This window comes from Hippocampus comes, unplaced genomic scaffold, assembly GCF_001891065.2.
Source record: "Hippocampus comes isolate QL1 unplaced genomic scaffold, H_comes_QL1_v1.1 scaffold317, whole genome shotgun sequence".
NCBI classification, from domain to species: domain Eukaryota; kingdom Metazoa; phylum Chordata; class Actinopteri; order Syngnathiformes; family Syngnathidae; genus Hippocampus; species Hippocampus comes.
This window is the reverse complement of record NW_017805531.1, coordinates 949,097-972,754: the sequence shown is the minus strand read 5'-3', so window position 1 is coordinate 972,754 and position 23,658 is coordinate 949,097. Positions and strand designations below refer to the sequence as shown.

General features: G+C 43.8%; 4 protein-coding genes across 11 annotated transcripts; 2 read left to right on the top strand and 2 right to left on the bottom strand.

Annotated features, from left to right (window-relative positions):
- Positions 1 to 194: 194 nt before the first annotated feature.
- On the bottom strand, positions 195 to 4,389 carry dcun1d1 (DCN1, defective in cullin neddylation 1, domain containing 1 (S. cerevisiae)). The gene is made up of 7 exons (XM_019877791.1): positions 4,292 to 4,389; positions 2,423 to 2,636; positions 2,120 to 2,288; positions 1,845 to 1,975; positions 1,655 to 1,737; positions 1,249 to 1,345; positions 195 to 679 (listed from the first exon to the last, which is right to left on the bottom strand). The coding sequence occupies exons 1-7, from the start codon at positions 4,292 to 4,294 to the stop codon at positions 603 to 605; spliced, it is 774 nt and encodes a 257-aa protein (XP_019733350.1). The 5' UTR covers positions 4,295 to 4,389; the 3' UTR covers positions 195 to 602.
- A 111-nt stretch (positions 4,390 to 4,500) lies between these two features.
- On the top strand, positions 4,501 to 6,092 carry setd9 (SET domain containing 9). Its single transcript, XM_019877790.1, has one exon. The coding sequence runs from the start codon at positions 4,635 to 4,637 to the stop codon at positions 5,457 to 5,459; it is 825 nt and encodes a 274-aa protein (XP_019733349.1). The 5' UTR covers positions 4,501 to 4,634; the 3' UTR covers positions 5,460 to 6,092.
- Positions 6,093 to 7,140: 1,048 nt separating this feature from the next.
- eif4a2 (eukaryotic translation initiation factor 4A2) lies at positions 7,141 to 14,677 on the top strand. The gene is made up of 11 exons (XM_019877781.1): positions 7,141 to 7,258; positions 9,158 to 9,203; positions 9,275 to 9,407; positions 11,707 to 11,846; positions 12,245 to 12,413; positions 12,525 to 12,634; positions 12,824 to 12,967; positions 13,269 to 13,406; positions 13,662 to 13,751; positions 14,290 to 14,369; positions 14,433 to 14,677. Exons 1-11 carry the CDS (start codon positions 7,230 to 7,232, stop codon positions 14,575 to 14,577), a joined length of 1,224 nt encoding a protein of 407 aa, XP_019733340.1. The 5' UTR covers positions 7,141 to 7,229; the 3' UTR covers positions 14,578 to 14,677.
- A 366-nt stretch (positions 14,678 to 15,043) lies between these two features.
- Positions 15,044 to 23,473, bottom strand: LOC109520510 (lactosylceramide 1,3-N-acetyl-beta-D-glucosaminyltransferase A). Of its 8 annotated transcripts, none has more exons than XM_019877782.1 (3): positions 23,131 to 23,473; positions 22,879 to 22,972; positions 15,044 to 19,481 (listed from the first exon to the last, which is right to left on the bottom strand). In XM_019877782.1, the coding sequence occupies exon 3, from the start codon at positions 19,269 to 19,271 to the stop codon at positions 18,141 to 18,143; it is 1,131 nt and encodes a 376-aa protein (XP_019733341.1). In that variant the 5' UTR covers positions 19,272 to 19,481; positions 22,879 to 22,972; positions 23,131 to 23,473; the 3' UTR covers positions 15,044 to 18,140. The 8 variants fall into 8 exon arrangements, with proteins under 8 accessions (XP_019733341.1, XP_019733346.1, XP_019733345.1 ...); XM_019877787.1 differs by having other exon boundaries at positions 15,044 to 19,406; XM_019877786.1 differs by having other exon boundaries at positions 15,044 to 19,403.
- Positions 23,474 to 23,658: the final 185 nt, after the last annotated feature.

Genomic DNA, 23,658 nt, shown 5'->3' with positions numbered 1-23,658 from the left:
CCAAAAATGTTGTCATCACATAAATCAACCATTCCTGCATGAATATGGTCTGACTTATTGGAAGCACACGGGGCTGGCAGTTTCAAAGATACCAAATTGAAACATTTATTTCATGTTCAAAGAAGGAAACAGCATTGATCTTGAAAAAAAAAAAAAAACAGGCTATAAATGAAATAGTCACAGATGTATCATAAAATAAAAATCGGGATGCCACTCAGAAGTCAAATTTAAAATTATTATTATTATGAAAGAATGTTGACATTACAGTTCGAGAGTGTGTTTGTTGACACTGGAGCGGAGCTCAAACACATCCCAAAACTGAGACGGTGCCTCATCTCGCTTGGCTTGGGCACCCCCTTCTCAAAAATCCCAATACTGTAGTTAAAAGCGCCCCAAACCACCACAAGCTGACCGACAAAGTGATATGCATTATTTTTATATCCGTCTTGTACATACACGAACACTCACTCACGCACGTGTTTCTATAAAGTCTCTGCTGTGTAAAATATTTCAGTCCTGAGGATTGAAAAGGCAACGCAGTTGTCAGCTCAGTGAGGGCCACGTGTTCTTTTCTCTTGTCTGCGTGGGCTGTGGAGAGGAACTTAAACTGCAGTACTTTTGGTCCCGACGTGCGGTCGTGCAAACTCCACAAAGTCATCGATGAGTACAGGCCAGGCTCCTGACGGAGGGAAAACATTCATGAGGCCACGATGGTTCTCGGTGAATATGAAATATGTTTTGTCTCTTTTAACCCTTTCGGGGACAGCGGTTACTACAGTGGACAGCGTATCATGTTATCAGGTTACAGGGTGCATGAAAGGATTCTGGAGCCGTCTGAAGCCATAACTGAATTTCCTAAGAGTCGAAAACTGAACGACAAACCTTGCAGTGGATTTTGTTTCACCCCATATACTGTCATGATGCTGTTACGGTCTGTTTTTGTCTTATGTGCGATGCTGCAAGGTGCTATTTTTGTTGTTAAATACACTGACATTTTTTGGGGGTGGAGGTGGGGGGAACGCCAGAACGGATTAATGGCATTGCCATTCATTTCAAAGGGGATAGATGATTTGAAATCCAAGTGTTTTGCGTTACAAATGTGGTGACTGAATGCATCGAGCTCGCAAATCAAGGCACCATCGAATGACAAAACAGGCTTCTAAATCCAGCGACATTTAATAGCTTTCCCGATTGTAGCCATGCCGAGAGCAGACACCTTTTCATTCCAAACTGAAAGGCGGTACGAACCTTCCTCGTCATAATTGGACATGTCATCTGTGATCATGGTGCTGAAGTCCAGCAGCAGGTTCCATGTATCCTTGGGAATCGATCTTTTATGGTGCTCCTACAATAGAAAAATGGCAGAGTCAAGCCAAAGAAAGAGATTGGTGAGCAAGAACTTTCCCCGAGGCTTTAGTAGGATTGCTTTGAAATTCTACGACAACTGAGATATTTCAGATGACATTTTGGCTGGAGTTCCAATATTTGTCATCGACAAACAAGGCCATTCGCAGTCATTTAGAGCCGCTGCAGACCGACAATCTGAGATGACCGCGAGTTAGAGATAACTTCCTTTTCAGAATGACTTCCTGTAACACTTCTTGTGAAGGAACAATGCCAAAGTGCATCTTGGGAACGCACACGGTGTACTTACAACTAAAAATGTTTTCCATAGGTCGAGGAACTTGAATCTTCCATCCAATACTAAATTCCAATATGCAATAGCCATTTCTAAATCTAGAAGAACAAAGCAAAAGGGAGAAGAGAAAAAAAAAACACGTTTAAAATAGAGATTACAAAAAGCGGGTTACCGCACATCATTTGGTGTGTCACAGTTGCGTTACCTAAACCTTTCTGGCCAGGATTCTTTGCAAAATTAAATGTAAACTGGTAAAAGTCCTTAAATCTTCCTTGGTCTTTTAACTCCTGCTCCATCTTGGGTAGCTGAGCTTTTAGCTTGTCTATACTGTCGCATCTGAGGAAACACAAGACAGTCGATGATCACGTCTCATACTTGGACCACAACGGGAAGCCCGCAAGAATCGGACTCGGGCTCCCAATTTCTGGACTTTCTTGACTCGATTTCGATACCCTAACACGACATCGCCCTACATCTCACCCTTGCTCTGCCATGCCATCCATGAACTCCTGTTTCGAGAACTCGCACTGCGTCGCAGCCCTGAACTTCCAAGCGATGAGGAGAACGCTTATACTGGCGGGGTCCAAACCGAGGTCGTCGCAAAACTGCTGGATCCCTTCGATGCCGATCTTGTTGTCATCGTGAGGATCTGGGTGAAAAAGATGGGAAAAATTATCCATAATGAATACGTCAATAAAGATTTTAGCGTAGTAATCTGTGATCAATCTTTCTCCTCAACCCGCAATAGGATAATATGCAGAGTATATTTGTTGAAAGTCGTACCTCTATATCTGTTGTATAGTTGCTCAAGCTTCTTCTTGTCCAAAGCCCCTTTTAAACTGCAAACGTAGAGCTCTGGGTTTTGGAAAAACTTGTCGGTGGCCACCTCTAGTTTCCAGTCATGTTGTGACAGACAGACGAGTGCAGTCTTCTCGTTGGATTGTGTGAAAATCATGAACTGGCGAATTTTATCCTTCTGTGAGGACTTCAGCTTGTTCTGCAAAAGGGGAAAAACCAACAACAAAATTTCGAGACACCCGAAAAGGCACACAGCCAACACACAAATACTACAGTATGCACAGTAATTACTAGTGCTGAACAATTTTGAAGAATAATTGTGATTACCCCCCCCACTCAATATTGCGAAAACCAAAACCATTTATAATGCAATTCTTTAATTTCAAGGTTCTCTTGACATGCATTTTACATGTGCCACTACATTAATCACATCAACTTAATTCATTTAGCACAGTAGTAGTGATTGTTTTAACACTTTTACTAATCAATAACTTGATTAAAAAGAAAAGAAGAAAAAACACCTTCAGAGTATTTCAAAACAAGTTCTCCAATCGGAGACAAGCTCTAATAGGACGCTGCCATTTTTAAACGTGCAAACGACACCGCCACTATCAAGACAGGGCATGTGCAGACTTGACACGGCCTGGCTGTTTCGACTGAACTCTTTACACAACCCCTTTGATGATGAATACAATTCCATTTAAATTCTGACTTTTTATTCCCACTGAGCTGTTCCGATGGGAGTTTTGTCATTACATTTGGCCATTTGGTTTCATGCTGTTCGAAATACAAGGCTCCATGCAAACCCGGCTAAACTGGCATAAATCAGATTACACCAATAATGCAAACGAATCTGTGGCTTTTGCACTTCAGCGTTTCATGTTTTACGAAGCAATGATATGGAAATACGTGGACCGTACTTTTTAAGCGCTGAACATATCCAAACACTATATAAATAAGTGCATGAAGTACACGTGTATATTAAAAAAAATAATGCGTATCAACCAACCAAATTGAAGCCTTTTTTCCCCCAAATTACATTCTACAACTTTGTGATTGATTGATTTAAATTTGATCAATTGTTCAGCTCTAGTAATTACACTTTATAAAACCTGTTTATTTCTTTACATGCTCTTTTATGATGCTTTTGCATTAACTGTGCTACTTTTATTACTAATGCAGGGGAAATTTGACATTGCAATTGGTTTCAATGGGAAAAATTGATTTTAGTCACCCGTTTAGCCACGGAAGGAAATAATTTTGAGTTACGAGCTTTGTACAGTTCAGTCTGCCCTTTACTTTTACTTAAGTGAAGGAATTGAAAGTCATTTAATTTCTACCATTTTTTTACACACGATTTTACGTCTACTTCAGTACAGACTGCGTATGTAAAATAAGGCAAACTGTTCTAAATGATCTTAGATCTGAAGCACACTACAAGACTGACTTAATAGCTACATCAACATCCAAAGAGCCCACACATTTCAGTGATCAGACGCCAAAACACTGTCTGACAACTGTGACCAACTGATTATCCGCTTGCTCCCATTTGTTTGGGGAAGGAAACACTTCGCCAAGAGCAAGTCGACAACACTACGGGGATGTCATTTGCGAGGAGTGTACAACTCTGATCATTTGGCTTCAAACCCCTTCAGCAGCTTCGCTAGCTGAATGGACGAGTTGGCCTCAATACCTTCAGCTAGTTAGCGCATGCTAACGCGCCTAGTTGCGGATTGGTGGGACCCAGAAGGGCTGTTTCTGGCAATTAAGTGTTTTTGTCGACTACAAGGACCGCGTTATCGGGATTATTGATATTTTCAGCAGTGCACTAATGTAAGAAGTAACGTTTCTTACCATGTTTGTCTTTGCTTGGCTCCCTTTCCTCCCATCCAGCTGGCTAAAGCTTGTAAAGTTGTTACAGAAACAAATAAGTTTCCGGTTGTTTTTGTTCAAAATAAAAGCGATATTTGTTTGATCTGTAATATTTCAGAGATGATTTAATTACCTGTAATTTCGATGACTAATGCCGAAAATATTTACGTTTATGATTTAAGATTTGGTGGAACGACAAAAGGTTTGGCCACGAATAGCCAGGAGCAATTCTACTTTTATAGTTCAGTACTGGTGTCGGAAGTTATTAAGTCATTGTTTCAACCTAGGTATTTATCAGTGTAGGGTTAGTTCCTTGTTCCTCTGAATGTTTCGAAAAGTACTGGAGCGATTTCGGCTTAAGTGGAAGTCATACCGGCACCGATTTTTGCCTTGGATTGTTTTAAACATTTCTAAAAATGAGAAAACACTTCGACATGTTCAAGAGCGCTGTGAGGACAAGTTGGTCCCGGACGAAGAGGTCTCACGGAACCTCCTGCATTTCTTCCGAGTTCTCCACAGGACGAATCGTCGTGTGGAATTCGGTAATTTCCACAGCCAGGTAATAAGTGACTACGAGCGGCGTGTACACGATGCCATGTTCCAATCACTTGGATTCTGCATCGACCGGAAGCCCAGCACACTTCCCGATGCAGGAAATGGAGTGTTTGTCACCAGGGGCTTGGTTCCCAAAGGAGCAACAGTTGCCATGTATCCTGGTACCATCTACCAACCATATGAGCCTATTCTCCTCCAATCCATCAGAAACCCATTTGTCTTTCGGTGCATCGACGGCGTCTTGGTTGACGGAAATGACAAAGGGATCTCCAAGATGGTGTACAAGTCATGCAGTGGCAGAGATCGAATGGGCCCTTTGATGACGAGTGATACCACCTGGCTGACAGTCACTCCACAGAATCCGCTGGCAGTGGGTCAGTATGTGAACAATTGCTCTAATGAGAGGCCCGCCAATGTGTGCTACCAGGAGTATGATGTTCCCGACACACTTCCCATGGAGTTTCGGTGTTATCTTCCCAACGTCAACTACAGTGCGCATTCGCAGAGACCTCTTCGCTGTGTGGTCCTTGTATCACTCAGAGACATTACAGCAGGAGAGGAGCTATTTTCCAACTACTACACTATTGTGCATTAGAAGCATCAATATGACATGGACCTAAGGACCACTCAGAGCGAAGTTCCCAAAAATAAAATGTGCCTCCACAGCTCTTTGTTTGATTGTTACACGAACTCATCTAATCGTACAACTGTGCTTGCGTTGTAATGGTACTGTTTGGTCCAGAAATAGCTTCACGGATTACATGCATGTTAGATTCACCAACGCTGGTCCTCGAGGGCCCCTATTCTACACGTTTTCAATGATTCCCTACACCTTTATACTGATTGAAATGATCAGGATCGTTATCATTTTCCTCTCCCATCCCACCTGCACTGAGTACAAGGGACGTTTCATGACAAAGCCAGCCTTCCTTATGTGTCTGTACAATTTTCCCCAGCCAGCAGCTGCAAAAACAATCCTGGCCAGGAAGCATCCATCCCCTAGCTGTCGTTCTCAAAATTGTTTTCAATAACTGTGTGTACAGGGAAATGCAAGACAGACAGTTTTGGCAAGAAATGAACACTGTTGGATCGTCCCTTCAGGGACTAGAGCAAGAACTATTCATTCTCATGACTGGAATACTATAAGGTCAAACTATGGTGTCAAATGAGACTTGTGTCGAAATCACTCCACGATGCAAATAAATTGCACTCCAATTACACATTTCAAGTTGCATTTGAACAATTTCATGAGTTGGTCAGTAGAGGGAAAACCGTAAAATTGCACTAATTAAAATGACCAAGAATCACTCGAGAACAGACTGCAAGATGCCAAGGAAAGCATATGTCTGGCTTGATTGAAGAATCATATGCAAGCCCAGGCTGGTCAGTCTGAAACCAAGTCTTGTTGCATTAACTGGTGAAACCTCCGATGTGAGGCAAAATGTGTTCCAAGACAATCAATTCAATGCCTTGAGAAAGAATTGACATGGATTAATGAGAATATACACAAGCACAAGTGAAGCTGGGTCAGCATGTTCAGGTATGTGTGGTGTCAAGTTCTCCATGTATGGCAGTCCCTTCCCCAGTGGTAAATGTGACCCATGTCACCCACCACCAGTCAAAGCATAATTATAAATAGTACTCTGCATTGATTGTCTCTGTAATATCATGCCAGTCTGTGCATGTTGTGGATTCACTGGCCACATTAGGTATACTTCAAAAGAGAACCTCGAACAAGAAGAGCGTAAAAAGCAAAGAAACAAAAAACATGTTATCTGGTTAGAAGTTCATATTTTAATGACGAAAGGGGAATGATTTGTTCTTCATAAAATCACAAAAAAATATCAGAAACCCCTCTCAGTACAAGGCGGTCTAGTAATATGCCACTGAAGACTACAGTAATAATCATATTAAATCAATACCTATTGGTATAAACATTCTAACTCCACGAAAATGTTGAAACAAATGAGGTATGGACTCTTGTCACGATACAAGACATTGTTTTCATTTCACCATTCCTTCTGACTTAATGACTACCCTGTTGCGCAACTCTACCGCCATACGTTTGTCCTTTCCCAGGCACTGTAGTTGCCGCAGTACTGTTCATTACTGAAAAATCCCTCCGCTAATAAATGTAGTTAGCAATGATTTCATTTTCCTATAACTATACGTAGACACTATTTCAACGAACTGATATGTGTTATATTTTTATACGCTGTAAAGAAAAAAATCCACACAAGATAAACAATATTCCCGACGACAGCGAGTACTGAGTTCAAACGGCGAAAGTAGTTCGGCCGCATAAAGGGAGTTGACGTCGCCATCAGCGATCTTTCCAGTCGCATGCCGAGCTTGGATACGTATCATGTCTAACGATTGTGCTGATTACAACAGGTAATTAAAATTACGCGGCGGGCGAAACATTGTTGCAACGCGTGGAGCAAAAGTTTATTCATATGTACATTTTTTCGCCCTATGTCCCGTCGACTAACTGAAAAGCAGCATAGGCCCCGAGGCCAACGCTGCTAACGGTGGGATAGCTAACGGTTGGCTAGTATACGTTCGCGACGAGTCCTTCCCTCTGTCAAATATGAAAAATATTTTTCCTATAGATATATCATACAACGTGTCAGCAATGCTATACTGTTAATGTGAACCAGGTGGACCATGTTCCAATGTAGATAAATGTAGTCCCAATTGTCCGCGGACTGTACAGTACTGCATAGGCCCAATTGCCCGACATATTGGCTCTCTGATCGAACCGTGGACTCCATGTTGAGATTTTCCTCAAAGTCTGTACATGCGTACGATAATAATTTGCGGCGCAATTTGGCACGAACGTCCTCATTGGTACGAAACCCGCTCGGTTACATAAGCAGCATTTTTTTGCGGGGGGTGGGGGGCGGTAGGTAGGTGATCTAGCTCGGCCCGTATTTGCGAAAGTGGACGAGTAGCTTGCGTTATTACTTTAGTCCTGTAGGGCCAAGGTCATCCGATATTTGCTTGCGAAGCAGTTGCTATTTTTCTGTCTAAATTTCTTAATTTTTTTTAACGTTAATCCGACACGATTGCGCCATAACCGGGGAGTCTTCGCCGCACCACGTGGTCGCACCACGTGCTTGCAGGGGCTCGGGTTAGTAATTTGGGGGCCGAGGCAAAAACCCAGTCCTGAGGCCCTCCGGATCTAAGCATTGCACAGATTTTGAATGATACAAGGTAAACTGTTTGGGTAGGAAAACATTCTCCTTTCGGCACATTTTCCTGATCAGTATGAAATCTAAAAAATACTTGAGGATTAGGGAACAAGGGGATCATGGCAACGCTTTCCTGCAATTGATAACAATGTTACTCAACATGTAATATAGTTTAAAATATCAATATTACTTACCACTTCAATATTAATATCATGTGATGAGAATTGTCCCCACATGGTCTTTACATTATCGCCTTTTGCTGACAATGGTGGCAATACTACTATGGCCAAGAACGTTTAGCTCTTTTCTGTTGTCAATTATATACATTGGTTGTCACGGTGAAAGAGATTCAACCCTTTTGGTAGTCTTAATCCAAAGTCATTGTTTTCCTCCCATATTCCCCAACCCTCTCAAGTTTCCTCACGATGAGTCCAATTTTATGTCACCGTTTTACTGAATCAAATCTGCACATGTGCAGCAAAGAACAGAATGGCCTGTTCCATGAGAAGGGAGGGCCAGAGCACTTAAAACAAGCATTAAATATTAAGAAGTTAGATTAAGGCTGAAAATATTGATTTATATACAATTACATCTAATTAATAGTTTTTAAAAAATGTTTGGCGGCCCCTGGAAATGGGCAGTAACTGCCAATTGTTTCCCCCAATAGTAAGTCTGCCACTACGGTTGCACATAGCATGGTGTGATCGTTCACGCCTCGTTTTACCGAATAAACGTGCCAACATTCCACTAGTTGTAAGGGCAGAAGTGCAGCCCAAAAAAAAAAAAAACGCGTCAACTTTTGTGTTGCTTCAATTAATACAATTTACTGATCTATCAACCCAACTGGTTGAGGCAGATGGCTTCCCAATTGAGTCTCAGGCCTGTTCAAGCGTTCTTCCTTGCAGGGAGTTTTTCCTTTCTGTCCATGTGTAGTGCTTATGTTGGGTTCAGCTGGCCTCTTGATGTGTGGGGAGTGTTTCTTTCGACCCTGCTCCATTATGTAAAGTGCTTAGAGATGACCTGTATAATGAATTGGGGCCATATAAATTAAATTGAATATAATTGATTGTTTTATTTATTTATTTTTTTGTCTCAACAGCGACCATGTGGGGCCAGATGGAATGGAGCCAGATGGTGTCATTGAGGTACGAGCACTTTGCAACCAATTCATAGTGCAAGATGCCGACACGTTAGTTCATTTGAATTTTGTTTTCAGAGCAACTGGAATGACATTACGGACAACTTTGATGATATGAACCTGAAGGAGACGCTTCTCCGGGGAATTTATGCATACGGTTTTGAGAAGCCTTCGGCCATTCAACAGAGGGCTATAATCCCTTGCATTAAAGGTACAGTCGTCTATGAAACCCCTAATTAACTGGTGTATTTGAGTGATATGATGCTTAACCATCTTTCGGGACTTACCCAATAATGGTGATACCTTCTTCTCCCTGATCACTCAACATGTAGTCAATGTTTCCCAACCTTTATTGAGCCAAGTTACACATTTTTACATAAGGGGTATCTCAACCGCGCGCCACCAGACAGACATCTTGAAAAAGATTATTGTCACTGCCTGGTTGAATTATATCTCCAAAACAAGTTCTCGGGAAGTTAAAATGTTTTGCTCTTGACAATACCTGGTACATTTTCAATAGGGTCCTAGCCAGGCAAGTTCGCAGCTCAATCAAGTACTGTCATTACAAGGCTATTAAAACAGGGATTGGCAGCTTTGGTTTTATGGGCAGGTGCCAAATCTCGCTGGAAAATAAAGTCGGGCGTGCGAAGCACTCAAACATTTCCTGGTAGACAGCAGTGTCGACTGTGGACTTGATAAAAGACGATGAACGGCAGCAAATGACGTTGTTCCTCAAACCATTCCTGACTGACGAGATCACACTGGACAACATTGTTTTTGATCTGTTAAGAGGACCACTGAGCATCCCACCCGGGGCCCCACTTAGTGTGTCGGATTCTAACAAAAGTGTACGTATGCATAAAAAGCATGAAATAATGTGAATACGTATACGCGCCCTTTCTCTTGATAAGTCACTGAACTTGGAACCTGCACGTACCGCCCTCTACATGATCAATGGTCAATCCAGTAGCAGTAAATGAAAATAAAGGAGCCATGCTAGTCAACACTTTGTGAAAGGTGAATCATAAGGACCATGTTTATCAGCGCAGTGGAAACAAAGAAGGGAATATTGTTTGGTTGGGTACAAAAAAGAGAATTTTATTGTTGTGACTACGTCCCATCGAGTGTTGCTGCGTGCGCTCACACAGATATACAAATGTTACTGCTAGGGTACGCTGGTTGTGGTTACAATGTAATAAATTGGCATATATTGTAGTAAAATCTAAAAATAAGGTGCTGGCTGCTGATTTGATGGGCAGGAGTGGCTCAGTAGTTGCTTCCAAGCCAGTGACCCGTGCAGGTGGCAGGTATCCCAAGGTCTCCTGGTATTGTCTGTGAAATGCACCTTTCTTCTTGGTCAATAGGCTCTTGAATCATAACTGGGCTTTTTCCCCCAACGCAAAGAAACTTTTAAAAAAAATTCTATTTTCGTCATGTTGTCAACTTGTGGGTCGAGACACTTAGCAACTTGCCATGCATGAATGGCCTTTTTTAAATGGTGGTCAGGTTCCCAGGCTAAATTGTACACCGACACAAAATGTGAACTAATATGACATGGAAGCATTCTACTAGTCGACTGGTTGGGCGCTGCTGCTTCAACGTTATCAGGGTCTCCTCATTGAAGATAAATTATTGACCGCATAAAGGTAATTTGAGCAAATGGCGTTAAAAAGTTTATATCAAATTGGTAGCGCTTTGCATTAATCAGTACCCAAGAAGTAGATCCCGGTTTTTGACTGTCCGAAATTGACTAAATTTGGACTTGGCCAGTCATTTTATTGGCAGTCTCTCTTGTTGGCTCAGGGTGTAAAGTATCTGTAGTTTGGATGGTAAAACTAATAACGCTTAATATTGAGGCACTGACTTGCTAATACACGCACGCGTGAATCAAGTCAAACGTGTTGTGTTCCCTGTCACCTGGCGATTAGCCAGGGCCTTAGAACGTAGGTGGGCAAAGCATGCCCAATTCAAACTAAACCTGCCACCAGAGGGTGCTGGAATTGCACACATGGAAAACGATCTCGCCCTTTGAACAGATGAGATGCTTTTAATAACCTGACATGACGACAAGGATATTGCTGTTCTTGCTGTTGATCGTTTCATCCCTACGACATACTGTGTGAAATCTGTCCGTGCCTGTGTGGCTGTACAGTTTGTATTCTGTTGTGACCACCAGAGGGCGCTGGAATTGCACAAATCGAAAACAATCGAGCCCGTTGAACAGACGTGATAAATCGAGCAAACTTTATCCACTATTAATGTCTTGACACGCGATATTGCCGTTGTTACATTTCTACTAATTATGGGAAAATTTTGGTTGTATAGTTTGTATTCTGTTGTGGCGAGGCATGGGGAATTTCTTGTCATTGGGAATATGCCATTTAACTTAATATTTTTTATGTGTGCTGTGGCACGATGGTTGGGGAAGCAGTGACTTAAAAGTATGAACAAATGACTGCCTGTACCGTTGAGTCTCGCCATGAATAATTCTGTGCCCCTTTTGTCATCAGGCTATGATGTCATTGCCCAAGCCCAGTCAGGCACTGGCAAGACGGCCACATTTGCCATCTCTATCTTGCAGCAGCTGGACATAGAGCAGAAGGAGACTCAGGCTCTGGTGTTGGCTCCAACCAGAGAGCTGGCTCAGCAGGTATGCTGTTCCTGAGGTCATGACTCATGAATACCTCAGCAGTGTCTCAGACCTAAGCAGCACATTGAGGAGACTATTCAGATCCAAAAGGTACCGTTCTTTAAAGACTTGTGTAAATTCTGCAAATTTAAACCGTAGCCCTCTAAGATTTGGTGTAGTCCCAGTCCATGACTGCACTGGTCTAAAAGGTGATCTGGCTTATCTTCCTCTGTCTTTTTTGGGAATTTGTTGGTGTGAGTAACTGGGTGACGTGATGGCATACCATCTTTCGGGACTGACTCTTCGTGTTGAGAGCTCTTGACACACTGATCACTCTCCAGTTTGTCTGCGCGGGCTGCCGTTCTTCGGTGTTACTCTGAGCCCGGTGTGCTTGTCTTCTGCTTCTTCCTGCTCTTTAGATTCAGAAAGTCATTCTGGCTCTCGGTGACTACATGGGGGCAACTTGCCACGCCTGCATCGGAGGGACCAATCTCCGCAGTGAGATCCAGAAGCTTCAAGCCGAGGCCCCCCACATAGTTGTGGGCACACCGGGCCGAGTGTATGACATGCTCAACAGGAGACATCTGTGTGAGTGGAATGACGGGAGTTTTATTGATGGATTGAATAATAATAATAATATAATAATGAAAGAAACGAAGCTGTTGGCAAACACACTCATGCCAATACATTCCCTTACAGCACCAAAATGGATTAAGATGTTTGTTCTGGATGAAGCTGATGAGATGTTGAGTCGAGGTTTCAAAGATCAAATCTATGAGATCTTCCAGAAATTGAGTACAAACATTCAGGTAAGACTATTTTATTGGACATTAGCAGTTGGAGATGGTTTTCACCCCCTCCTCCGTTAAGAGAAGTCTGCTAGAATTGCATGATCCAGAACATTTTATCTCAGTGTGGAAGGTGGTGTCTTATTTTAATTGCCAGCTTGCCTTGCGAACATGCGCTTATCGTTTTCAACCAATCCATGTTGTCTCCAGGTTGTCCTGCTCTCGGCCACCATGCCTACAGATGTGCTGGAGGTGACCAAGAAGTTCATGCGGGACCCCATCCGCATCTTGGTGAAGAAAGAAGAGCTTACCCTCGAGGGTATTAAGCAGTTCTACATAAATGTTGAGCGGGAGGTAGGTCTGTTACGAGCCGTATTGACTTTGAAACGCGCCTTCTCTCTAAAGCACCCTGCCCAAACTGCAGAAGCCGAGCCTCCCGGGGCTCGGCCAATGTGGGTGTGTAAGCACGGGTACACCAGGGAAGGAGATTAAAGCCACAGTTTCGGAAATGAGGCGTGGAGGGACCTCTTTCTTAATGTCCGCTGTCCATTGTCTCGAGATTCTGTGCTACATGGCTTTTTCATCAAGGACTTAATTGCGACTGAATTTGTTGAAGTGGCTGGACGTGAATTTTTGTGCGCGTGTGTGACCTCAGGAGTGGAAATTGGACACCCTGTGTGACCTCTACGAGACTCTGACCATCACCCAGGCTGTGATCTTCCTCAACACTCGAAGAAAAGTGGACTGGCTCACAGAGAAGATGCACGCTAGAGACTTCACTGTTTCTGCTCTGGTAAGATGAGTGACTATTCATTACACAGGTGGACAATATAGTGCCCACTACGTTTGCCAGTTCAGCCGACGGAGCATTTACAGTCAAGTTAATAAATGTTGGAGCATAGGCCCAATTCTCGTCTTGGCTGTGTCACCAGCTGCGTGTCAGGAAAGCGCAGGTGACTGATGACAAAAACGAAGAACTGCTATTCGGGGGGTCTGAATGTGATTCAGATGAGTCACAATACTAATTTTGTGCTTCCTCTCTCCACAGCATGGTGATATGGACCAGAAGGAGCGTGATGTCATTATGAGGGAGTTCAGGTCTGGCTCAAGCAGAGTGTTGATCACTACTGATCTGCTGGTTAGTATCAAACGGAGCGGTGTTTTGCCAACTTTTATACATTGGAAAAATTCAAACTGCAAATCACATACCCCAAAGTGTCTATATTGAGAAAATAATAACCTCAGTTTACTTGCTGTGAAATCTGGGTCAGTGATTCTCTTGTATGAATGGCTACAGTTGGATACACGCGCTGATTGTACCTTCTGCCATGGAAAATCCATTTCGTTTTTCCGCTTGTCACTATGTCGCTGATGGTTCATTTTGGGACCAATTTTAAGTGAACCGTATCGTTGACAATGTAAATGTGGTTCGGTGTCGTTGCAACAGCGGTTGTTGGTTATAATTATCAAGCCCAAAAGCTTCCAAAAATCCTGTGAAAGTCCCGCAATGACTTGGCAGAGTGAACTTTTGGGAGATGAGTGCTCAGACTCCACAATGGCTTCCTCTAATGTAGGAATCTGTTACTTATACCCGAGCGACATTCGAGTATAGCTGAGGTTAACCATCAAACGTCCTGATTTAAATACATGGCCTAATTTGTCAATTGTTCTCCCAGGCTCGTGGAATCGACGTACAGCAAGTGTCCCTGGTCATCAACTATGACCTTCCTACAAACCGAGAGAACTACATTCATAGGTAAGTTGGAATTGCCAATGAGTTTTTCTCCCAACATGACTGACTCCCTCCATTCCCCCCCAGAATTGGCCGTGGTGGCCGCTTTGGCAGAAAGGGAGTCGCCATTAACTTCGTCACCGAAGAGGACAAGAGGATTCTGCGCGACATTGAGACATTTTACAATACAACGGTGGAGGAGATGCCCATGAATGTGGCAGACCTCATTTGAGCGTTTTGGGTTTTCCTTTCTAAAAACGCAGTGATAGTTGACTGTACACTTGCATTGTGCTTATTATTCCAGGAGGTGGGGGAGGAAAAAAATAAATAAAACAAACCACCGTGTTGATGCTAAACCTTGGATCTAAATACTTTTGCGAGGTGATTTCTATGGTAGTCCCACTCGGGCCATTGTAGGCATCGTACCCTGCACGGTTTTGGCTGGTTGGAGCTACAAAGCCATGGGGTCTGTTATCGTGGTCCTTTTCAGGCATTTCTTTCCATGTTCTATTATAATGCGTATATTTGATGTGCTCCACCATTTAGTAACCTTCTTGTGGACTAAAAGGTACAAGTGCTGTATAAAGTCTGCAAATTCTGTTATGCTAACATGTGCGATGTGTTGTGGGCCTGCTTACTTAGAGGCACTTGTCACGGTATTATATAATATAGTAGATTTGTATTTGCTTTTTTGTGAATGTTTATTTAAATGTATCATGTTTTCATCCAACTCGCCGTCAGAATTTCTCGGCTAGGCCATAGTTTGCTGGTGTTTTACTCACAATAGGGTATATTAGCATTTAGCGACATGCACACCTCCCCCCTGCACTACTTTTCAGATATCCTCTCAAATTATAAGAATGTCTTAATAAATGAAAGTTGCTGTAACCTGCTGTTGTAGTCCTTTGAGGTTTTAAGTCTCCACCTGCTAGCGATACGGTTGGTGCCACTTGTTTGCAGGGAAGAGTCATCTAAATCATTACTCTTTCCAAGCAGATATTGCATATTTTTATCCCGCTTTGCTACTGGTGTGAATGGGACACATGCAATGGAATCTTTGTGCTTCGGTTTGCTGAAACAGTAACACCACTATACACTCACTTCATAGTCAATGAAAATAGAAACTTGGGACATGCATGCAAAGTTACAAATTGAAATGCAGGCATTCTGATTAAATCCGCTCATTTTTAGGGGTTGGTCATTATGCCACTTTGTGAAAATGGCATCACAGTGACAGGGCACAGCTTGCCAAAGCCACATGACCCAATCTCCCCAGAAAGGTAAATACAGGGGCTCTTGTTGACAATCCATCAGGTACTATTGATATTATGTGCTGCCCTCTTAGTGTATACACTGAACACTCAACTACAATTTGCTTCAACATAAAGCTAATTTTGGATTTAAACTTAAGTGTCTTATATGTACTTTGTGGTGCGATGCATCATACACAGTGCAATATTAGATTGAGGTTGTTTGGGATCCCTTTCATGTGTTTAATGGACATATGTAAATTCTCGAGTAAAATGACACCATTAAAACATAATAGGCCTTTTTTTATGACACATTGTTTTATTTCAGTCCACAAAACTGCTTGCATTATCAGTCACATTCAACATTTTTCTTCTCTGTGTGGAATTTTACACTAAGCCACGCAGATATTTTTGGACTCATTAGATTGGCCATCCTTTGAATTCACAACCAGGACCACAAAAAAACAGTCATTTCTGCCTTGCATTGTGTTGTAAACCAGTCGACAATTTTAAAGTCATTTTATTTGACTTGAGGCAAGACACGGCATCTGTATTCAAGAAAATAAATATTTAATCAAGTACTCACAGCTAAAGTTCAACCGTAGCTTAATGAAAGACATTATTTTATATATTTTTAGCAGGCAGTCTGAGTGACTTGAGAAACAAGACGGAGCATTTACTCTAAGTGGAGCACGGAACGAAACAGGCACGGTCTTCTCTGACAATTTTTATGAGGTTAATTTATTTTAAAAACGAACTGTGTTTCAAAAATGAACGTAGGAATGGAGTCTTAACTTTGGTGTCTCGTTACAGCCCTACCATCCGTGGCCTTATTAGCAAGAGGGTTTCATGGCTAACGTGTTGTTCGAGCCTAAAACCCACCAGCTTGTCGTCAATAATTCTCCATCTAATTTGACAAAGCACCCAGGTAAGATGTATTTTCTTTTCCAGTTGTCGTGATTAGTGAATTATCTTTTGGTTTTTTTTTTTTTTGGTCAGTTTAGGTTAGCGAAGCTATGGGAACACGTTTTGATTGCGTTAATAGCTTGTGCTTGCTTTGTCAAAACGGATATTGTATATAAATGCCAGTAAATATATTTTTTACTTTTTGCCTTAATTACATTTCAGAGTCTTAGGAGACTTACGGAAAAACTCAGCTCAATGGAGTACTTTTACTTAACTAGCAGAGGATGTGTACTTCTTAAGTAGAGTTTTTTGCTCTCTCTAACAGTAAGAAAGACTCCAATTACAACACTTAAGTCATGTCATGTCCAGTCAGGAGTGTTTGACACAAAGGACTGAGGTCATACAGTGGCGCCTTGACTTATGAGTGTCTGTGACCAAGCTCAGAACTCATATATCAAATCAATATTATTGAAATTGAAATTGTGTTGATTCCCACTGTTAAAAAATACCTGTTTATGTGATTGAATACACAGTGCTGTACTGAATATTAAAAAAAACCCAAAAGTGAATGTAAAAAAAAAAAAGTTTGTACTGTACAGTGGGGCAAGCCTGTAGTCACAAATGTGTACTTAAAGGGCGCGGGGGCCGACTGAGTGACAGCCCAATTGTCTTCATGTGGGTACTGGATGTGAGCCTACTGTATTTTGTATTTGTGTGTTTTGACGATTTCTTCCATTCATTCATCCATGTTGTTAAGAACTTGTTCAGCTTGTCCTGTCAGGGCCCACCAAAATGAGTGACTCACTGACCTGGTATAGGTAGTTGGGTTTTTTTCCCCACTCTTGACTCGACTTCCAGCCAATGGGAAGCTCACTTGTAACTTTTTTTTTTTAAAGCAACACAATCCCAAAAAATTAGTTGACGTGGTTATTGAAGTATTCCAGCCATACAGACGGTTCATTTATTACAGGCGGCAATGACGTGACGTCATCTTCAGTAGCCGTCTCCATTAAATGAGATCAAGGAGCTTTGACTCAAATACCCAAAACGTTTCTACTTCTTCCCACCATGCTACTATTGCGATAGGAGATGATCAAATGCGCCCTGATACACATTTACCTCCGTAAGCACTGCTCTGGTGTACGTCACTTCATGTCATGCATTGTGCCCATGCGTGTGACATCACAGACTCATTGATTTCAAATTAGAAGTTGTATTTGTTTTTGTAATGTGAACCAATACATCAGATCAAATTTAATAAAAAAGTCTGAATTGGGCATCACATCTTGCAGTGTGAACGCACCCCAAATAGCTCAATTAAGTTGCAGTGATTGTTGAGGGTCAAGATTATGTCTGTTTTGTAAGACAGTTTAATGCTTATTTAAAAAACATAACATGCAATGCTCTTTATTTTATGTTTAGTTTGACAGTCAACTGGGCTTGGCAGTCAACTCAACTTTTTCACTCTCTTCCAAATTGCACTTAGTTCGTTGCCAATATTTAACGCTCATATCTTTTCGGTCTAATTTTTGCTCGCAAGTCAAAAAAAAAAATGGGATCTTATCACAAAAAAAACTCCACAATCACTTTGTAAATCAGGGTACCGCTGAATTCTTAAATGTTCCTTCCTCGTACAATCTCAATGAAAAGCGGCGAGGCAAGGGTAGCCGTTGAGATGGTATCGACATAGCAGAAAGATCTTCATGGCCGTGCAGTAGAGCTTGCCTAGAAGTCCGGACGTCCTCTCTTTCACCTTCGGGTGTGTGGCCGCCTTCCACAGGTCTTGGAGGTCCTCCACGTGTCCGTGGGAGGTAATCATCTGGTTATAGATACACAGGTGGTAAGGTGCCTTCCCCTCCCCCGCGAAATACAAATGCTCTTGCGGCGACACGCCAACGGCTTTGGCGCAGATGCCCATGAACACGTCGTCAATGTGAAGCGAGGCATTCAGCGTCAGGGTGGCGTGGTAGATCTTGTCCGCCACGTCGCCGGACAGCACGTAGCCCCCCCCGGGCGTGTAGTCCGGGTACGATATCCACTGGTACATATCCGGAGGTACGTAGTACTTACTGTCTTGACTGCGCTTCGGTGGGGCGCCCCGGTGAACCCGGCCCACCCAGAAGTCAGAGACCCCCTGGTCTCGGAGGCCTTGCAGGTATGCCACTAAGTTGGGCATGTGAATAAAGACGTCGTCGTCTGCCGTCATGAAAAAGCGGGCGTGAGCGCAGCACCTGTGCATCCAGTGAAACTGCATGATCAGCTTCAGGGTTAAGTTGTGGAACGAATCCCGAAAGTCCTGCTGGATCAAATCGCCATGGTGACGGTCCTCTCGGAACAGCCGCATCTGAAGAATAGCGTCCGTGCCGTTGGGTCCCGAGGGCGCTCCCAAGGCGAAGACCACCTTAACCGTCACCCCCAGTGAGTCCAGTATAAAGGTCTCGTTACCCCAAGTGGATCGAATGGCCTCGCGCCTGGCGGTGTTCACCGGCGACGATTTCACAAATAGCAGCAGGAGGACATCCTGGTCGTCACATTTGTTCGGGTGATCCAGCAGGTTGCGGAAGTTGCTGAAGCTGCGAGCCTGCTCCCGCGTGATGGTGAGGCTCCTGTTGATATCGCCGAAGCGGTTCACCAGGAGCCGGTACGAGAAGGACTTGACATGGTTCATCATGCCGTTGTCCCACCAAACCATGACCACCGACAGCACCAGGCAGGTGGTCATCAGCCGGACCCAGTGCATCCTCATTGAACGGCGGACTCTCCAAAACATCTTGTCACTCTGTCGGGCCAACGAAGCGGCGAGGTGGGTTATGAAAGCTCGGAGCTGCGGTACCGTGGCCCCTCCTTGCGGCACTTAAAGCGGGTCTTCCATTCTAGGCGGCGATGATGGGATTCACTGGGTCTGCTGGGAAACATCGTCCATCACTGAAGAATTACTCACGCCCTACAAGCCACTTAGCAGCCAGTCATTCATCTTCATCTGAGGAAGGAGAGCATATTTACTGTGGTGACAAGATTAGGGCCAAACAAACTGCAGCGTTAATAGGATAGTTCATGAAAGTCCAACAAACAGCGGTAATTGCACTTCGGCGCCGCCGCGGATGACGGCAAAGCAAAAAAAAAAAAAAAGCTGAGATGTTGGGGTCTCCCGCGATTTGAGATATTTGGGGTCTTCACGCCATTTAACCTCATTGGGCCAAACATTCACGTTCTCAACCATGGACAAGAACCTAATGTGCACGTTTTTCCAAATGTGGGAGGAAGCCCGAGTACCTGAAGAAAATTGAGGTGGCTCTTTTGGGGTCTTACAAGGCGGAAAAAGAAAACAGCGACATTGAGGATTGTGAACCGGGGTCCAACAGATTCATCCATCCATCCATCCATTTTCTGATCCGCTTTATCCTCACAAGGGTGTGCTGGAGCCTATCCCAGCTGTCTTCGGGCAGTAGGCGGGGGACACCCTGAACCGGTTGCCAGCCAATCGCAGGGCACACAGAGACGGACAACCATCTGCGCTCACACTCACATCGAGGGGCAATTTCAAGTGTTCCATTAGCCTGCCATGAACGTGGGTTTCCATGAATGTGGGAGGAAAAACCAGAGTACCCGGAGAAAACCCACGCAGGCACAGGGAGAACATGCAAACTCCACACAGGAAAGGCCGGAGCTGGAATCAAACCTGGTACCTCTGCACTGTGAGGTCGATGCGCTAACCACTCATACACCGCGCCGCCCCCAACATTTTCAGAGAAGCATTATATTCGCCATTGTAGTGGCGGCTGGTCAATCGAGGGCCCCCACCCTTTCACCTCAAATAAGACCAAAATTCAATCACAAAAATCAAATGCTTTGATAAACCTCAAAAACATATTTTTACGCATTTCTGGCCTTGACCTTAACCCACTGACCCTTGGTTAAAACTTTGATTGCCCAACTCCCCCACCAAGACACACACAGAAAAACAACAACCATGGATATTAGAATTAGTTGAACAAAAATAATTAGCGTCTCGCGCTGGCTTCAAATCCACCGGTTTTTAACATTAAAAAAAAAATTCTCCGTCTCGTGTAAAAGAACTACATACGGGTACCGTGTTTTTTTTTCTGCTGTTGTTACCTTTAGCTAATTTAGCATTTTGTCATTAGCACATGTCACGTTAGCAAACATGCTATCTTGATGGAGTACACGGTGTGAGTGCTTTTACAACTTGTCCGTTAAAAAAAATATATATATATCACGATTCCACAGAGTTGATTTGCCATTTCTGCCCCGGAAGAGCAAAACCACTATAGCGCGCAGCTTCACCGCTAGGCCACAAGCAAGGTTTAAGAGATGATGTTTTTCCCCACCTTCTCAGAGAACGGCACCTCCATTTCCTGAATCATCACGACCAGCAATACTGACTGTCACATAAGGGGAAGTCCGAAGTACCGCATTAACCTTTGAACATGTTCCAAGTTACTGTGGCAAAATTCAAGCACGTCAAGTCAGTGCTTGGGTTCAGGAAGTCATAAATCATGTCGTGCCTTCTTGCTCAGCCACAAGATGAAGAGTATGGTCACCGATGACAGTCGTCATTTTGGTGCCACATTTTGTTTTTTTGTTTTTTTTGTAATGGTCGCAAACTAGACTCTGTATTATCTGTTACTGTGCTCGGTTATACACATAGCAGACGTAAAACTTAGTTAATGTTTCACCAGCGATCTGGGAGCCGAACTGTCAAGTTAACGTATCGCACATGTCTTTGCGCGCTCGCTCTATTGTGACCGCTGTTGATGTCGTCGTCGATGCGGCTTGCCTGTTATGTGACAAACCTTTTTGTTTCGTTTATTCTCTTCTTCACAAATTTCATGGAAAAAAGAAAACCCTTAATCGTCAAATCCAAATGGAATCATCACGGGCGCTCACTCCGTGATAGCGCTTTTATGGGGTGGCCTCTGCACTCTGAATCAGAGCATGCGGTTGGGTTGCCAGGTTTGACTTTAACGCGTGTAAAAGTTCACAACAAGCCCAAGCCCAACAAGCTGTGTGACCAAATGAGAGACTAAAATATCTGACAACGTAAACGACTCAAAGCGGCAAACAATGTCACAGTCAAAACATCACCAACCGTTAAACGCTGTTCATGTGGTTACGTGCTTTGATATTTGCGTGAGGAAAAAAACAAATGTCAAGGTAAACAAACTCCTTTTCCCAGTTTGATCCAAAACTCAGAAGATCCCGACAACTATTTCGAGGCTTTGCCCAACATGGGGCGCTGTGAGAGTGATTGAAGGGATGGCCATTGCGCCAACTGGAGTGGCCTGGGCCATTGATACCGTTTGAGTTTGTCGATCCCACTAAAATCTATACCACTAAAATCGATTCTCAAACTGAAACTCCAATACTTCAGTCATTTGAGGCATTTGAAGTCACATTCCGGAAAGGGAAATCGGTACGGCTATTGAGTGACTCACGCGTTGCAGCCGAGCGGCTTTCCGCGCTAGCAATTCAACCTCATTAGACAGTTCCATATTGATGTGTTGCGGCAACATCTAGAAGCGGCTACTAAATTTGTGGCGACCCCGCCACAGGTAAATGTGGGAAACATTGCAGTTGTAACGTCTTAATTTCGATCATAAAATGTGCATAAAATGCAAAAAAAAAAAAAAAAGGGTGATCAGATCTCGGCGGCGCGATCTTATAGTAGTCGATGATTGGGGCGATCAGTTTCGTCACGTTCGGTCGCATCTCTCGCCATGCAGTGGGCCTTGAAGTCTGCCGAGAAGTGAAAGCACGCTTGCGGGCAACGGTACCCAAACAAACAAACTAAAAATAAACGGCAAGAGTTGGCAGAGGCCGCAAGGGTTTGGGCGAAGGGGGTGGGGGTGGGGGCTTGGCGGACATTTGCTATCTGAATGCAAAAAGCCAACACAGCAAATGTTGCCATATAAGGGAGGCCGGGAGGGGGGGAAGTGGACGACCCTGTGAAAGCGCTGAGAGCCGTGGAAAAGCGCGTTTGTGTGTGTGTGGGTGGGGGGGCACAATGGACGGCATCAGAAAAGCTGTGCTGCACAATGCAACGGGTGAGAATAGCCCCGCTTCCTGCTCTCAAACCTGCAAAGGGGACAAATCCTGATGGGGTGTGAGCGGCCCGGGTGTCCCACCGCACCCTGAGAGCTTTTTAAACACCACCAGTGGACGTGTGGTGTCTAATGGTGGGGTCACTCCATCAGAGCGGCTTTTTTTGTTTTGTTTTTTTGACTGTGGGTAATGACACACCCAACCACCAGTTTGCACTGTACTGCGCGTCCCAATAATAACGAGCCATATCCGCCAACACACCTAATGAGCAGGGATAAGAGAGTATGGGACGGGACAAAAGAAACTGCTCTCACCTCATCCTCGCAGCAAACGGACTTGTGGTTTCAGGTCGGCTCGGCTGTTGACTGAGGGTGTCGCTGGGACCGCTGCGGCTCAACTGTGACAACGCTGTGTGGAAAGCACAGTGGCTGGACTGAAGAACAACCCTTCCGAGTGTTTATGCTGTGTCTAAAACCAGCGCAGCAGGGAATGCGTGGCGCACCGCTTGCATACTTGCAAAGTTGCCATTCGTCTCAATAGGAGGCGCGCCAGCGTTCGACACTCACCCCAAAGAGCGGCTTGAACCGTCCCTCACTTCTTGCGTAAAGTCCACTGTTTGACATCGAGTTTGCTCATTGGATATTTGGTTCTGGTTTGCTCTCTGTCTGTCTGGAGTGTGTTGCCTGAGCGGTCTAAATCTTACCCGCCTCCCACTCTCAACTCTCACTTCCCCTTATGGGTGTGGATGGGGGCGGAGCTATTCAGTAAATGGAGTCAAAAGGCAATTAACTCCCAATTCAGGGATTCTCACATTGTTTGGGTGAAAGAAGCTCTCATCGGGAGACATTTTGCCATGCCTTCAGGATCCATGAGCCAATTAAACATCGCTACTGTGACCGGCGAAGGCCAGAGGAATTAAAAAGTGGCCAATTTTTAAGAATTAAAAAAAAAAAGTGTGACATAATTTCTTTTCAAAACGTGCCTTTGATTCAGGAAACGATGTAGATGACCAGCGTTCCAGTATTTGGAGTAAATAAATCAAACCATGCCGACCAATGATGTGAAAATGGATAATTTTCTGTGGCACAACTGAC

Bases quoted from the DNA above. Each gene is read 5' to 3' on its own strand.
- LOC109520510 (XM_019877782.1), bottom strand. From the start codon at position 19,271: ATGTTTTGGAGAGTCCGCCGTTCAATGAGGATGCACTGGGTCCGGCTG.
- eif4a2 (XM_019877781.1), top strand. From the start codon at position 7,230: ATGTCTAACGATTGTGCTGATTACAACAG. The intron at 9,204-9,274 runs GTACGAGCACTT...TTTTGTTTTCAG, and splicing joins AGCCAGATGGTGTCATTGAG to AGCAACTGGAATGACATTAC. The intron at 11,847-12,244 runs GTATGCTGTTCC...CCTGCTCTTTAG, and splicing joins CCAGAGAGCTGGCTCAGCAG to ATTCAGAAAGTCATTCTGGC.
- setd9 (XM_019877790.1), top strand. From the start codon at position 4,635: ATGTTTCGAAAAGTACTGGAGCGATTTCGGCTTAAGTGGAAGTCATAC.
- dcun1d1 (XM_019877791.1), bottom strand. The intron at 1,976-2,119 runs GTGAGATGTAGG...GTGTTTCCTCAG, and splicing joins GATGGCATGGCAGAGCAAGG to ATGCGACAGTATAGACAAGC. The intron at 1,738-1,844 runs GTAACGCAACTG...TTGTTCTTCTAG, and splicing joins TCCTGGCCAGAAAGGTTTAG to ATTTAGAAATGGCTATTGCA.